Here is a 13,431-nt window from a genome sequence, read left to right on the forward strand (position 1 = left end):
CTTGCATTAAGTTGATCTTTCTCTGCACCCTAGCTACGACTGTAACACTACATTCTGCACTCCTTCCTTTCCTTCTCTATGTACGGTATGCTTCGTCTGTGTAGCGCACAAGAAACAATAATTTTCACTGTATACTAATACATGTGACAACAATAAATCAAATCAAAACCAATTTTAAGATTGTCAGTCGGGCTCACAGTGTGGCACATTTGGAAGCCGCATACATTAATACTCAGGACCCTGTCCTTTGCGGGCAGAAAGAACAGGTACACACATTGGCTGTTGTTGAGCTGAAACAGACACGTTCACTGACTCATTCCTCAAGGCAACGCTTTGACCAAGTGGGGTCATGCTGCCTGATTTAAGTTTCAAGCAATGCTTGGCACTTAACTGTCAGTCTTCTAGTGCAGTTCCCATGGCAACGCTTCTACCAGAGTCTACTTGCCAATCAGCACTTTCTGCTCATACACTATAAATGGTTTTCCCCTTGCATCGGTATTCTTGCAAAGTATTGTGATGAGTGCAAGACAAAAAGCCTCAACTTTTTTCAACAGTACTACCAAATGACTATAACAGCAATTGCTGTTCCCTGGGGGCATTTTGTTTCTTCCCTTTCAGCTGCAGAACAGTGCACGGTAGATGGAGGTGGCTAGGAGTGTCCAACAAGAGAAAGTAATTTAAAGAGCTGTTCCAGCATCAGCTTTAACTTTGCCATTGTTCCTTTATAGATTTGTACTGGTTGCAGGAACAGATTTATGAAATACTCTGGGGCTACGCCTTCTTCCAAAACAGCATGCCTAGATCACCAGGTAGAACACAGATATTGGACATATCCTTCTAGGGCCAATGAAAACAAATTTATTGACTTAGTATTTCCAAGTCCTTGTCGGCTTAGAGAGCGAATACAGTTGAACATAACGATGGAAAAGCAATACACAACTGGGATTGGACCTCATGCTCACCAATCCGCAATTTCCTGACAAGAATGTTTACTTATCATTTAGTTTACCTGAACTGCAATTGTTTATTGATAGAACCAATTTATGTTGCAATTTTAACCACATATTGCAAAATCCATTTTTATCATCATAGAAACCCTACAGTGCAGAAAGAGGCCATTCGGCCCATCGAGTCTGCACCGACCACAATCCCACCCAGGCCCTACCCACTAATCCCTCTAACCTATGCATCTCAGGACACTAAGGGGCAATTTTAGCATAGCCAATCAACCTAACCTGCACATCTTTGGACTGTGGGAGGAAACCGGAGCACCCGGAGGAAACCCACGCAGACACAAGGAGAATGTGCAAACTCCACACAGACAGTGACCCGAGCCAGGAATCGAACCCAGGTCCCTGGAGCTGTGAAGCAGCAGTGCTAACCACTGTGCTACCGTGCCGCCCCTGATTTGAAATCCTTATCTGTCATTCAAATGATTGATCTCCATGTCCATCGATACACTAACTTACAAAAATCTAAAACGTCTAACAGTATTAAATATTTCAATTGTCATAGCGTCCACAGATTCGGAAAGAGAGAATTACAGAATCCCCCTCCCCCATCTTTTTTCAGGCTGGGCATTCCAGATCAACTTGCACCAAAAAAAAAAATTCTCATTTTGCCTCTGGTTCTTTTAATTACCTAAAATATTCTTTGTTTGTCAGGATGATTGGAAAAAAGTTTCTCACTAGGTACTCGATCAAAACCTCTCGATTTTGAATACTTTTTCAAAATCAGAGGATATTTCTCCAAGGAGAACGATTTCAGCTCCCCCAGTTTCTTCACATTAGTCTCATTCTAGCAAACTTCTTCTGCACCTTTTCCAAGGTGACATCTTTCCTAAGTGGGGGTGCCCAGTATTGAGCATAATGCTCCAGTGATTTATAAAGCACGAGCGAAACTCGCTTGCTTTTCTACTTTATGCTTCAATGTATAAAACCAAGGATCAAGACTTTCTTTCCCCCCAAAAGCTTCTGATCAACTTGTTTTGCCACTTTCGAAGCTTTGGGCATGTGGATTCTAGCCCTCTAATCACGCAACCCCTTCATAACATGCACAATTTGTCTATATCACCTTGGATTATTCACTCAAGAAGCCCAGAAGTGAGGGTGTGGCAAGCCAACAATCAGAGAAGCAACCTTCTCTAAAAAGAAATGCTACGATTTCATTCCAACCAAGCTCCTCAAACAGGAATAAAGAACAACTGAATAGCAGACAAATATTTGCAGCGACTGTATGGTCAGATGTGGTTCGTGCTAATGCAAGGGAATCGTGTGACACTGCACCTAGCTGTTCTCTACCAGAAGAATAAGGAAAGTCCACAGCAGCCTGTCACAACAGTCATAGTCACACCCACACAAGCAGGACTCACTCCTAAACAAGAAGATGTCAATGCAATTTCAGACACGCATATGTAATATTTGGAGAAATTGATATCCAGGAGGTACAAACCGCTGGATGTCTGAGGAAACAAACTTGCCAGAGATGCTTTCGCCACCTGATACTGATACCATATTTCAACTCGTCCAAGGATTGTAGAGCAGTACCGGGCCAGGCCAGGGGCAAGCCAATTGAGCTGACATCACCTTTAAATACTACACCCTCTTCAAGAGAAGGCTATGGAGTTCATGGAGAAGCACTCAGTTTATAGCATGCCAGAGCATATTCCCACAAGTTACTGACTGAACACTGTTAAGCCCAGTATCTCAAACACTACAGACATTAGCAATCCTCTTCTGAAAGAGGTAATGGCCACTAATTCTTTTTTCCTACCCTTCTTTCCTGTTTTCATTAGCAACAGTGGCAGAAGATGAGGATAAACAGGAAAGCATCACGATCACCTCACGATCCATGAAAAATAGAGGGATAAGCACTCCAAGTTTATGAGTTCCTGCACAAACTCCCTGCCTAGTGTTGTTCAGCCCCAAACCACATTTAACTCTCCTTTATGCATTGAATCCTTCACTCCCCTCAGCCAACTTAGATAGTTCAACCTGGGAAGGAATTAGATGGTATTTGTTAGGATGTGACACAGGGTGACTCAGTATGAGGGAGCCAAACAAACAAGTTTCCTACTGAACATATCCGCTGCAGTCTGAACTATCTTTTAAAAGCCTACAACAGGGTGGCACGGTGGTTAGCACTGCTGCCTCATAGCGTCAGGGACCCAGGTTCAATTCCAGCCTTGGTTGACTGTCTGTGTGGAGTTTGCACGTCCTCCCAATGTCTGCTTGGGTTTCCTCCCACAGTCCCAAGATGCGTAGGTTAGGTGGATTAGCCATGGTAAACGTACAGAGTTATGGGGATAGGATGGGGGATAGACCTGGGAACAATGTTCTTCGGAGAGTTGGAGGAGTCAATGGGTCAAATGGCCTCCTTCTGCATTGGGGGGATTCTATGGTTTCTAAGCCGATGCTTCCAGATAGTTTGCATAAATGGAAATACAAATAGATTTGGAAACTTCTGTCCCGTCCCCTCACTTTACAACATGGGCATTTGGCTGAATACGATTTGCCCACTATATGCAATGGCCTGTAAAATGCGGTAGCACCACTGAAAGATAGAATTTGTTCCAGTTAGATGGTATGGAGGCTGCTGAGTAAAATGTTCAATTGTATAGTTTTAACGGTTGCCAGAAATGTCAGTTAAAATTCACACTGCAGCATGTGCTAAAGATAACTAAAACATCAATAAAAACAGGAGATAGGTGTAATGGAAAAATAGCCCAGTGTTGGTTGAAAGTTTTCATTTACTGGATATATTTTCAAAACTGGGCCACTCGTTACATCTGGTAGACGGCAGGCACAAATTCAAAGGAATGGTCAGTCTTTAATGGGGAAAATCTCAAGAACAGTCAATTCGGTTTTAATGGAGAATTCTTCCCGAAAATGTGAAATACTGAAATGAAATATGCCTCAAATGCGGTCCTTCTATTACATTTGACACACTTTAATGAGGTGCAAATGAAATGAGCAAGAACAGCTATTTCTGCCCAAAATTAATGGCGCAAAGACACTAACTAGCAACATTGAATAATTTAGATACGTTATAAATTGATCTTTTTTTGGCCGATGTGCAAATGCCTGCTTAAAAAAAAAATCAAGGTTGTGAGTGATAGCAAAGATCTCTCTTTATAGAAGCCACTGACAGTCGCTTAAAAAACCTGAAATCCTCCTCCTCCGAATGATTCTTCCCCCCCACCCAATAAAAGCAACAGCAAAATAACTGATAAATATCTGATACTAAGACCTAGAGTTAACGCCAAAAACTGAGAAGGGATTGGAATCCAAAATTTAAATAAAAATGTTGAGCATGCACAGTGGCTCAGGAATTGCGATATTAGAGACAGGATAATGCTTCAGGCCTGCTCATTCTCTTCCTGATGCTGAGCTCCTTACTGCACATAACAAACTGTGTCTGTGTGCGGTTTGCACATTCTCCCCGTGTCTGAGAGAGTTTCCTCCAGGTGCTCCAGTTTCCTCCCACAGTCCAAAGATGTGCAGGTTAGGTGCATTGGCCATGGTAAATTGCCCCTTACTGTCAGGGGGATTAGCGGGGTAAATATATGGGTGACTGGGATAGAGCCTGGGGGTGGGATTGTTGTTGGCGCAGGCTTGATGGGCTGAGTGGCCTCCTTCTGCACTGTAGGGATGCTGTGATGCTCAAATGGCTTTCAGGTACTTATAATGAAATATTCCAGGCGCTAGAAATCTTGAATTAAAAGCAGAAGATTCTGGAAACACTCAGCAGGTCAGGCAGCATTTGTGGAGAGGGGATGGAAATTAATGTTTCAACTCAGTGAACTTCCATTAGAACTCTTGACTGGATAGGTTAATCGATTTCTCTCTTCACAGATGCTGCCCTCCTGAGCATTTCCAGAATTTTCTGTTTATGCATCGCATCATTTGATTTGGTAATGCAAGCCTGTTGCTCATTGCTGCTCTTACCAGCAACAGCAGTTAGCAGTGCTTAATTGTACACAGAATAAGTACGCCAGACGATGATATGCAGAATCATAGAATCCCTACAGTTCAGGAGGCCATTTGGCTCGTCGAGGCTGCACCAACTCTCCGACAGAGCATTTTACCCCGGTCCACCCCCCACCCTATGTTTCCATGCATTTACCCCAATGATCCCCCTAACCTACACATTTATGGACTAAGGGGCAATTTAGCATGGCCAATGCACCCAACTTGCACATCTTTGGACTGTGGGAAGAAACCAGAGCACCCGGAGAAAACACAGGGAGAATGTGCAAACTCCGCTCAGATAGTGATCCAATGCGGGAATCGAACCCGAATCCCTGGCGATGTGAGACAGCAGTGCTAACCACTGTGCCACCATGGCACCCCTCAATATCAAATTTCAAGATAGTGGTGATATTAGTAAAGCATAGCTTCACTCTTGTAGCTGAATGTGAACTGAGGGTCTCAATGTGCCCCTGCCTCGCAATGTACTGTTAACAGCAGGTTTTTCTACTGCTCATCACCAGCACACCCAAATGACGATCCAGGTATTTGCAATTTTAGTGCTAATATTGATTTAACCCATAGACCATCAGTATATTACAAATCTAATTGTTAAGAGAGATGTTTAGTCAATAATGGACACCTCTGACAACAGAAAAGCAGGTTGAAAAAAAGCAATTGGAAAATGAAAACAATTATGAACAAAACAGAATTTGAAAATGCAAATGTAGATTGATAGCAGTACCGAATTAAATTTTGCTCAGTAACTAGTTCTAACCAGTAACTTTGAGCTTTGTGCTACACGTTTTATGTTTACTTCAGGGTATTAATCACTGTAGAACCAACAACAGCTAGAATCTCTTCTGAACAGATGATGTGGCTGAATTGTCAGGCAGATCTGCAATTCCCCTTGGAGATTTTTTTTGTAATTCAGCATAACCTAAGCAATTAGGCAAGCAAGTCCATCTAAATTGGTCAATGTTAAACTCCCAAATGCTGCACAAATTTGAGTCCTTGGATTTCTAAAAATACAAAAAAGCTGATCTACTCAAATTAGATCATAGATGTTTTGACATACAGTATTGTGCAAGTAGTCAACAGGAAGTCCTCTAAATATATTAACACAGCCAACAGTGCCTCGCACATCAGAGCATTGCCCTTGGGAGAGCTATTAATTTCCAAATCCATTCCCCCAACTAATTTAGTCTTTGTCTCTGACCTTGCCCACCTGCATAGTTCTCACTGATGTCAAAATCAAGCCTCATACTTCAACCTCCACAAAGTCAACCCATCTCAGCTGAATACTTAATGCTGCACCAACATCTAAGCAATATAAGTAACACGCAATAAATAATGTCATCGCGCACATGCCGTATTATGTTTCTGCACAGATTCAAACATGGTTTTCTCCAAAACTCTTACTGCACATGCAGTGATGTTCAAAGCTCAAGTTGTTGCCTTTAGCCTGGTCACCTATACGTTGTACCACCCTCAGAGTTGCTAATATTGACTACATCAGTGTGGGAATTACTGATAATAGTGCAAAGGGTCAAACTCAAAAGGTGGGCAAGGGCCATATTAAAATACTTTATTAACTGAGCCATTAACTGTTTGGCTGCAGTTTGCTAATGAAGGAATAGTGTACACTGTAGCAAGGCATATTATAACAAGAATGTGTGAATTGGAAATGTGTAGAAACGTCACTGATGTTTCAAAGCTCTGATGTTTTGCGGCAATGTATATGTGGATTGTCTCCCAGGTTACATATCTCAACCAGAGTATCCTGGCAAGCTAGCGAGCAGGAAACATGTACTTCTGTTCAAAGAGGGATGGAAAAATGCAGAGAATCTTCTGCATCTCAAAAGCTCAAGAGTTAAAGCCTGGAAGAGCATAGGGATCAGAGGACAGGAACATTATCCTTGCCAAAAATGGTAAAATTAAAATTCATGTGCATTTCAGACAGTTGGCTTCTGTGACAACATTCTATGTACATATCGTTCTAAGTTGATCAGGTCTCAATCCATGTAAGTTTTGCAAGAAAAGGGTTAATATGTATAGATAAATCTTGATAAATGCACAACCCCTTCAAAAAGATTCATTTGTATCGAACAAAAAGAAAGACAGAGACAGACAAAAAGAGAAACTACAGCTTCTTTTCCTTTAAAAAGTTAACAATTGATAAAGCAGAATTACATGCCAAAAGTTATTTCAGTGCTGAAAATTAAAACATTTTGGCAAACCTAAGTTAGGATCAACCATCCTCTTCAGATACAGTACAACAGATCAAAATTAGAGCTCCCCTATTCTGCTCTAACATCCCTTATCCTGAGTCTATGCTAGAAATGGATCGTTCTCAACCACATCAGTGTGATTTTTCTGACATTTCCTATACAGTGCAACGTTGTGGTCTTCAAGAGGTCAATAGGTACCGTGTAGGATCATCCCATTTCCATTATTCTGAATTTTTAAATGTAGCTTTGACTTCTCAAACACAAATGTGCATCTATTCTAAAGAAGTGGACCACTTGGCTAAAATTCCTGTGACGGTTATATTTGTTTTTAAATGACTTGCTGAGAATTGTAGCTAATTATTCAGAGCTCATCTCAATTTTTGGGCACCTACCAAGTATAAACAATAACTAGTTAAAATTACAGCAATTTGACAATGCTCTTGCTTTAGTCATGCTCCTATTGTTGATACCAATCAATGTGCCCAAATCCAAAGATTGAATTTACGGCTGGAGAGATTTCAGTGGTAGGGCATAGACTGAATACAGAATTTGTGTCACATTATGGCCAAAAATATCATCCATACACTGAAGGATTTAATCAGACATGTGGAAATTGTGCTCCATGTATTTAAAAAAATGAAAACATTGGATATTACATAATTTATATCCTTGTCAACAACACAGAGGCTCATTCTCAATTCAACAATTACTCTTCATTAATTGCAAAATCTCATAATTCTGGAAGTCCAGTCTTGCCATCCTCAAAATTTAAACCGTTTGGTACAGCCAGCACACAAGGCCCATTGGCACCAGGAAGGGCAATTCTTTAAACTCTGTTATAATCAATTTAAAAATTAAATGCCTGTACCTTTTCGTCACCATCTGTTGCTGTTGCCTCCACCACTTTGTTCCTGTTCAACTTCTTTTTCACCCATCGTTCTAGCACAAAGTTGAACTTCATGAAGATCACATAGCATCCATAGGCTGACAACAAAATTACACTCTCCCACCAAACGATGATATTATTCCGGAAGAAAAGGATAAGCAAAATCAGGTCAATAATATAAAAGGACACATCTCTGAACAGTGGCCACCAGGTGAGGTGCAGGATTTCTTTGGAGAATACAGCACACATCCCAATTACAAATAGGATGTTGAAGACCGCAGAGCCCACTATGGTCCCAATCCCAACATTGCTACGAGATATAAAAACCCCTATTAAAGAAGTGAAGAGTTCTGGCGCTGACCCACCAGCCGCCATAAAAGTTGCCCCTGCCACATCATCCGAGATCTGCAGCTTATCAATGATAACTGTCAATGAGGGTACAAAAAATTCATCGCACACTATGGCTAAGGCTATGAACATATAAATCATGCCTCCGACGTAGAAGAGCACCGCTCCTTTCCTTCTTTGAGCCAGCGAAAAGATATCGGGAGGATAGTCTCCACTCGTTTCGTTGTTGAGGGAGGTGGCTGCCCGCACTTCGTACTTTAGAGTGAGGTCGGATTTGGGGGTGTAATTCTGAAGCTTGGAAAATTTCTGCTTTTCCTCGAACCCCAGCAGAGTTCTGCGTTTAACCTGGGGGGCCTCTCGGTTGGCTGACGTGCAGGCGAAGGCACTGAAAAGGAGGGAAAAGGCGCAGAGCGCCAACAGACCCAGGGAAAAGCCCACAATCCGCGGGAGCCTCAGCTTCCTCATGATTTGCTGCTTATGCCTTCGGAAAGCCCGGCCCGCCGAGGAAAGTTGCTGTCCCCTGCACCAAACAGCCGGCTCCACTACCTCGCTCTTCAAGCTTTTCGAATCCATGGTTGACCTTTACTCTTCACTTTATATGAAGCGGGGGGATTCTTTTCCTCAGTTTTTTTACAACTTGACCGATGGGCAATATATTCTTCATACACGACTCGTCTCCATGACGTTGGGAAGAAAATGAGCAACTTTTAAAATGAGTCTTGTCTTCTTCTGCTGCTGGAGGTGGTGATGTGAGCTTCAATATCCTGCGGGAAACAAGGCAAGACTGAATGCAAAGAGCTTATTGAAACACCAGTCTACAAACCTTGAGTTTTAATTGAACATAAAGCAGTTGTAGGACAGGCTAGTTTGAAACAAAACACATGCAATAGAGTTAGACATGATCAAAATTTACTTCAGCAAAATACAAAAGGGTGCCTCTATTCTATCTACGTTACCAGGAGCTACAGGCGACCGCAGTCTGACTCGCTCGTGCTCCGGGTAAAGTCAGCCTCCTCTGTGGTGTTGAGCCATACAAACGGAAAGGGGAGGGGAAAGAGACCAGAGCCAAGGTTCTGGCCTTTAATCACAGTCCAGTGACCCCTGCTGGTAAAATACAGCGAGAGGAGAGATCAGGATCCACTGCAATGGCCTTTATAGATCAGTTAACTCTCTCATCACCTCAGCCCAAGGATTTAAGAATGTCCACATGGGCAAGATGTGATGGTGGCAAAGAGGGAATCTGCAGCCCGCCAAAGGCAAGTCCGGCAGCAGCACCACCACCAGACGCAGTCACGTCAACTTCGAGGGAGATGGAGGGAAAAAAAACACTTGTAACGCTTCACTGGAAGCAGAACAATTTCAGCGGCAGTGCCTTTGAGTAAATACGGACAGATAATGATAACATGAAAGCAAAACACTGCGGATGTTGGAATCTGTAACACAAACAGGAAATGCTGGGGGGAAAAAACTCAGCAGGTCTGGTAGCACCTGGAGAGAGAGAAAAAATAGAGTTAAAAAAGAGAAACTCAGTTTCTTCCTCTGAAAATGCAAACAGTCGACACGGAACGCCGACTGTTGCGATATTATTTTGTTTTGCGTTCAGATCAAATTTGCTTCTGACCATCAGGGGCGAGCCGATTACCGCCTTAAGTCAGGTCACAGCAGAAGGACAGCTCCTCTTGCCCTTTCCGTCTTTGAACGGGGAGATCAGAGGCGCAGAGGAGGATCAAATCAAACTGTGAACATCAGAAATGCTGCACTAATCCCTGCGAGACGATTATTCAAGAAACAGTTTGGTGTCTTGAGAGCCGAGCCGAGTCCCGCAGCCTGAAGGGTAATTGGATGCAAAGCAAATGCTTTCTCTACTCCAGGGAGCGGGTAAATGACAGATACAGCCTTACGGACAACATTATTTCACTGCAATGTTTACAAGCTTGTGCTGAAAAGGTGCAGCTCACGACATATTGATGTTTTCTGCGGTAGTCTGTACATTAAAAAATAAAATCTTGTTTTGACTCCCTCAGATGTTAACAGCAACGCTCATCGATTCCTAATGTCAATTTGTGACAATGGCAAATGTTCCCATCTGGCCTTGGGGCTGGAGAACCGCGAGTGAAATCGGTTGTAAATCTGGTCGATTTGATCCCGTTACAATAATGGTAGAAGGTGCAAAAAAAACACATCCCTAGATAAAGTAATTGGTTCACATGTGCCTGTGATTCTGTACATTTCCAAACACTTTAATCTCATGCACCTTGTATGAAAATATATATTCTTATATATATTCTTACCGCGATGTTCAGTAGTCACAGGCAGACTTTAAGGGTGATGTCCTGTCCTCTCTCCTACTCTGCTGCTGCGGTCCAGCCATCAGGATGAGCTCCAGGAGACTGACTGCAGGCAGTATTCACACACATGCACATTATCAGTCAGTCAGCCTCATCCTCCTTCAGCAGCAGGTCTGAATTCTCAGGGGAGCTGAGAGACAGCGCACCATAACCTTACCAGAAGACGCTAGTGCACCACGTGAACGCCTTTCCAAATAATCAATATCGTTTCATTTTTTTAAGGAGGGGGAGTGGGGGGGGGGCAGATCCTAGGGTAAAGAAAGCATCGGATAAGCAAGGAAACCTATCCACACCATCCTCGGATTTTTTTTTGCCGAAGAGCCGTAGTCATGGTTACGATGAACGCGGCACATTTGAATACATATTAGAGAAATGATGTTTAAGAAGTGTTAATTGGTGGTGGGAGGTGCTTGTGAGATTGGAATCCACTGGGAGTGAGCTCTGTCCCACCAAGGTTTACCTGTGAGTAGCAGGAAGGAGCGGGCTGGAGTTCAGGCTCACTAAAAGGATCCTTCCAAAACCACACTGGGGTAGAGAAACACAGTGTGGAATGCGTCAAATAGTGACAGCACCGGCAAAATGCTTCTCAGTCAAATGAATACTATCAATTAGGCCACCTTGGCACAATCCCGCGTGTTTAACAAATAATGTTATTAAAGGGGGGATGAGTTGAAGGTGTGATGTGAGCTGAAAAGAGGGTGTTTGTAAAAAAAAAGTTCACATCTGGTGTTACTTGCTTGCCATCATTTGTGGTGCGTTTTGCGCATTCCCGCGGTGTTTACAGACTACTAAACAGTATGCAGGCAAGACCCAACATGAGGAAACTGCTTGATTTGCTGACTGTACTGCATTAACTGCGATTAGCCACCTATTATTCCGCAGCGGCAGAAATGCTGCTGATTAGATTAATTGCAAAGTCAGCATGTTTCAATAATAGATAATTGTTCACTTTGAATGCGGGGTGAGACGGTCACGGGATGTTGGGGGCAAAGCTTTACGTGCATTGCTAAAGCAGCTGGATCCGGAGCTTTTGTATTTCCATTGCCGTTAGCAGTTTGTTAGCTGGCGTTTTTGGCGCTTGACAGCAAGGGAGCGTTCACCAAATGACACATTGCAAAACATTTTTGTTCGTGGATGGGAAGGGATGAAGTTCTACATATACCAGATATACTGGTTACCAGCTGTTGAGAATGACAAGGATTTGGATAAACAAACCAACAAATACTACAGAAACTGCTTTTTACGTATGGATTGGTGTTATTAGAGGTATCACAGAATTAGGCACATTTTTCAAGCTACCAAAGATAAAGTTTCATATTTTCTTTATGGGATAACATCTGGGGACACAGTTCCAACAAATCTGTTGAGATGGCAATTCTTTCAAATTGTTGAAATCTAAGTTTTGGAGAAAAACTGCTACAGATTTGGATTAAATGTGGCTCCAGAAATTCTTTGCTTGTAAAATATAGAAACATAGAAAACTACAGTACAAAACAGGCCCTTCGGCCCCACAAGTTGTGCCGAACATATCCCTACCTTTTAGGCCTACCTATAACCCTCCATCCTATTAAGTCCCATGTACTCATCCAGGAGTCTCTTAAAAGACCCTATTGAGTTTGCCTCCACCGCCACTGACGGCAGCCGATTCCACTCGCCCACCACCCTCTGTGTGAAAAACTTCCCCCTAATATTTCCCCTGTACCTACACCCCAGCACCTTAAACCTGTGTCCTCTCGTAGCAGCCATTTCCACCCTGGGAAAAAAGCCTTTGAGAGTCCACCCGATCTATGCCTCTCAACATTTTATATACCTCTATTAGGTCTCCTCTCATCCTATGTCTCTCCAAAGAGAAAAGACCGAGCTCCTTCAGCCTATCCTCATAAAGCATGCCACTCAATCCAGGCAACATCCTTGTAAATCGCCTCTGCACCCTTTCAATCTTTTCCACATCCTTCCTGTAATGAGGCAACCAGAACTGAGCACAGTACTCCAAGTGGGGTCTGACGAGGGTCTTATATAGCTGCATCATTATCCCCGGACTCCTAAACTCAATCCCTCGATTGATAAAGGCCAGCACACCATACGCCTTCTTAACCACCTCCTCCACCTGCGGGGCCAATTTTAGAGTCCTATGGACCCGGACCCCAAGGTCCTTCTGATCCTCTACCGTACTCAGAGTCCTTCCCTTTATATTGTACTCCTTCATCCCATTTGTCCTACCAAAATGAAACACGACGCATTTATCTGGGTTGAAGTCCATCTGCCACTTCTCCGCTCAGTCTTGCATCCTATCTATGTCCCTCTGTAACTTCTGACATCCCTCCAGACTATCCACAACCCCACCAACCTTCATGTCGTTGGCAAACTTACCAACCCATCCCTCCGCTTCCTCATCCAGGTCATTTATGAAAATGACAAACAGCAAGGGTCCCAGAACAGATCCCTGGGGCACACCACTGGTGACCGACCTCCATTTAGAAAAAGACCCATCTATACCCACTCTCTGCCTCCTTTGGGCAAGCCAGTTCTGGATCCACCGGGCAGCAGCCCCTTGGATCCCATGCCCTCTCACTTTTTCTAGAAGCCTTGCATGGGGGACCTTATCGAACGCCTTGCTAAAATCCATATAAACCACATCTACCGCCTTCCCT

The 13,431-nt window shown here is 43.2% G+C and overlaps 1 protein-coding gene across 1 annotated transcript in view; it reads right to left on the bottom strand.

Moving 5' to 3' along the window:
• Positions 1 to 8,897, bottom strand: part of LOC144494654 (sodium/potassium/calcium exchanger 2-like) — a 285,657-nt gene extending 276,760 nt beyond the window's left edge. Inside the window, exon 1 of the mRNA XM_078213857.1 lies at positions 8,067 to 8,897. Within this exon, the coding sequence (XP_078069983.1) occupies positions 8,067 to 8,897 (831 nt within the window). The remainder of the gene's footprint in view (positions 1 to 8,066) is intronic.
• Positions 8,898 to 13,431: the final 4,534 nt, after the last annotated feature.

This window comes from Mustelus asterias, chromosome 6 (genome assembly GCF_964213995.1).
Source record: "Mustelus asterias chromosome 6, sMusAst1.hap1.1, whole genome shotgun sequence".
Lineage (NCBI taxonomy): Eukaryota > Metazoa > Chordata > Chondrichthyes > Carcharhiniformes > Triakidae > Mustelus > Mustelus asterias.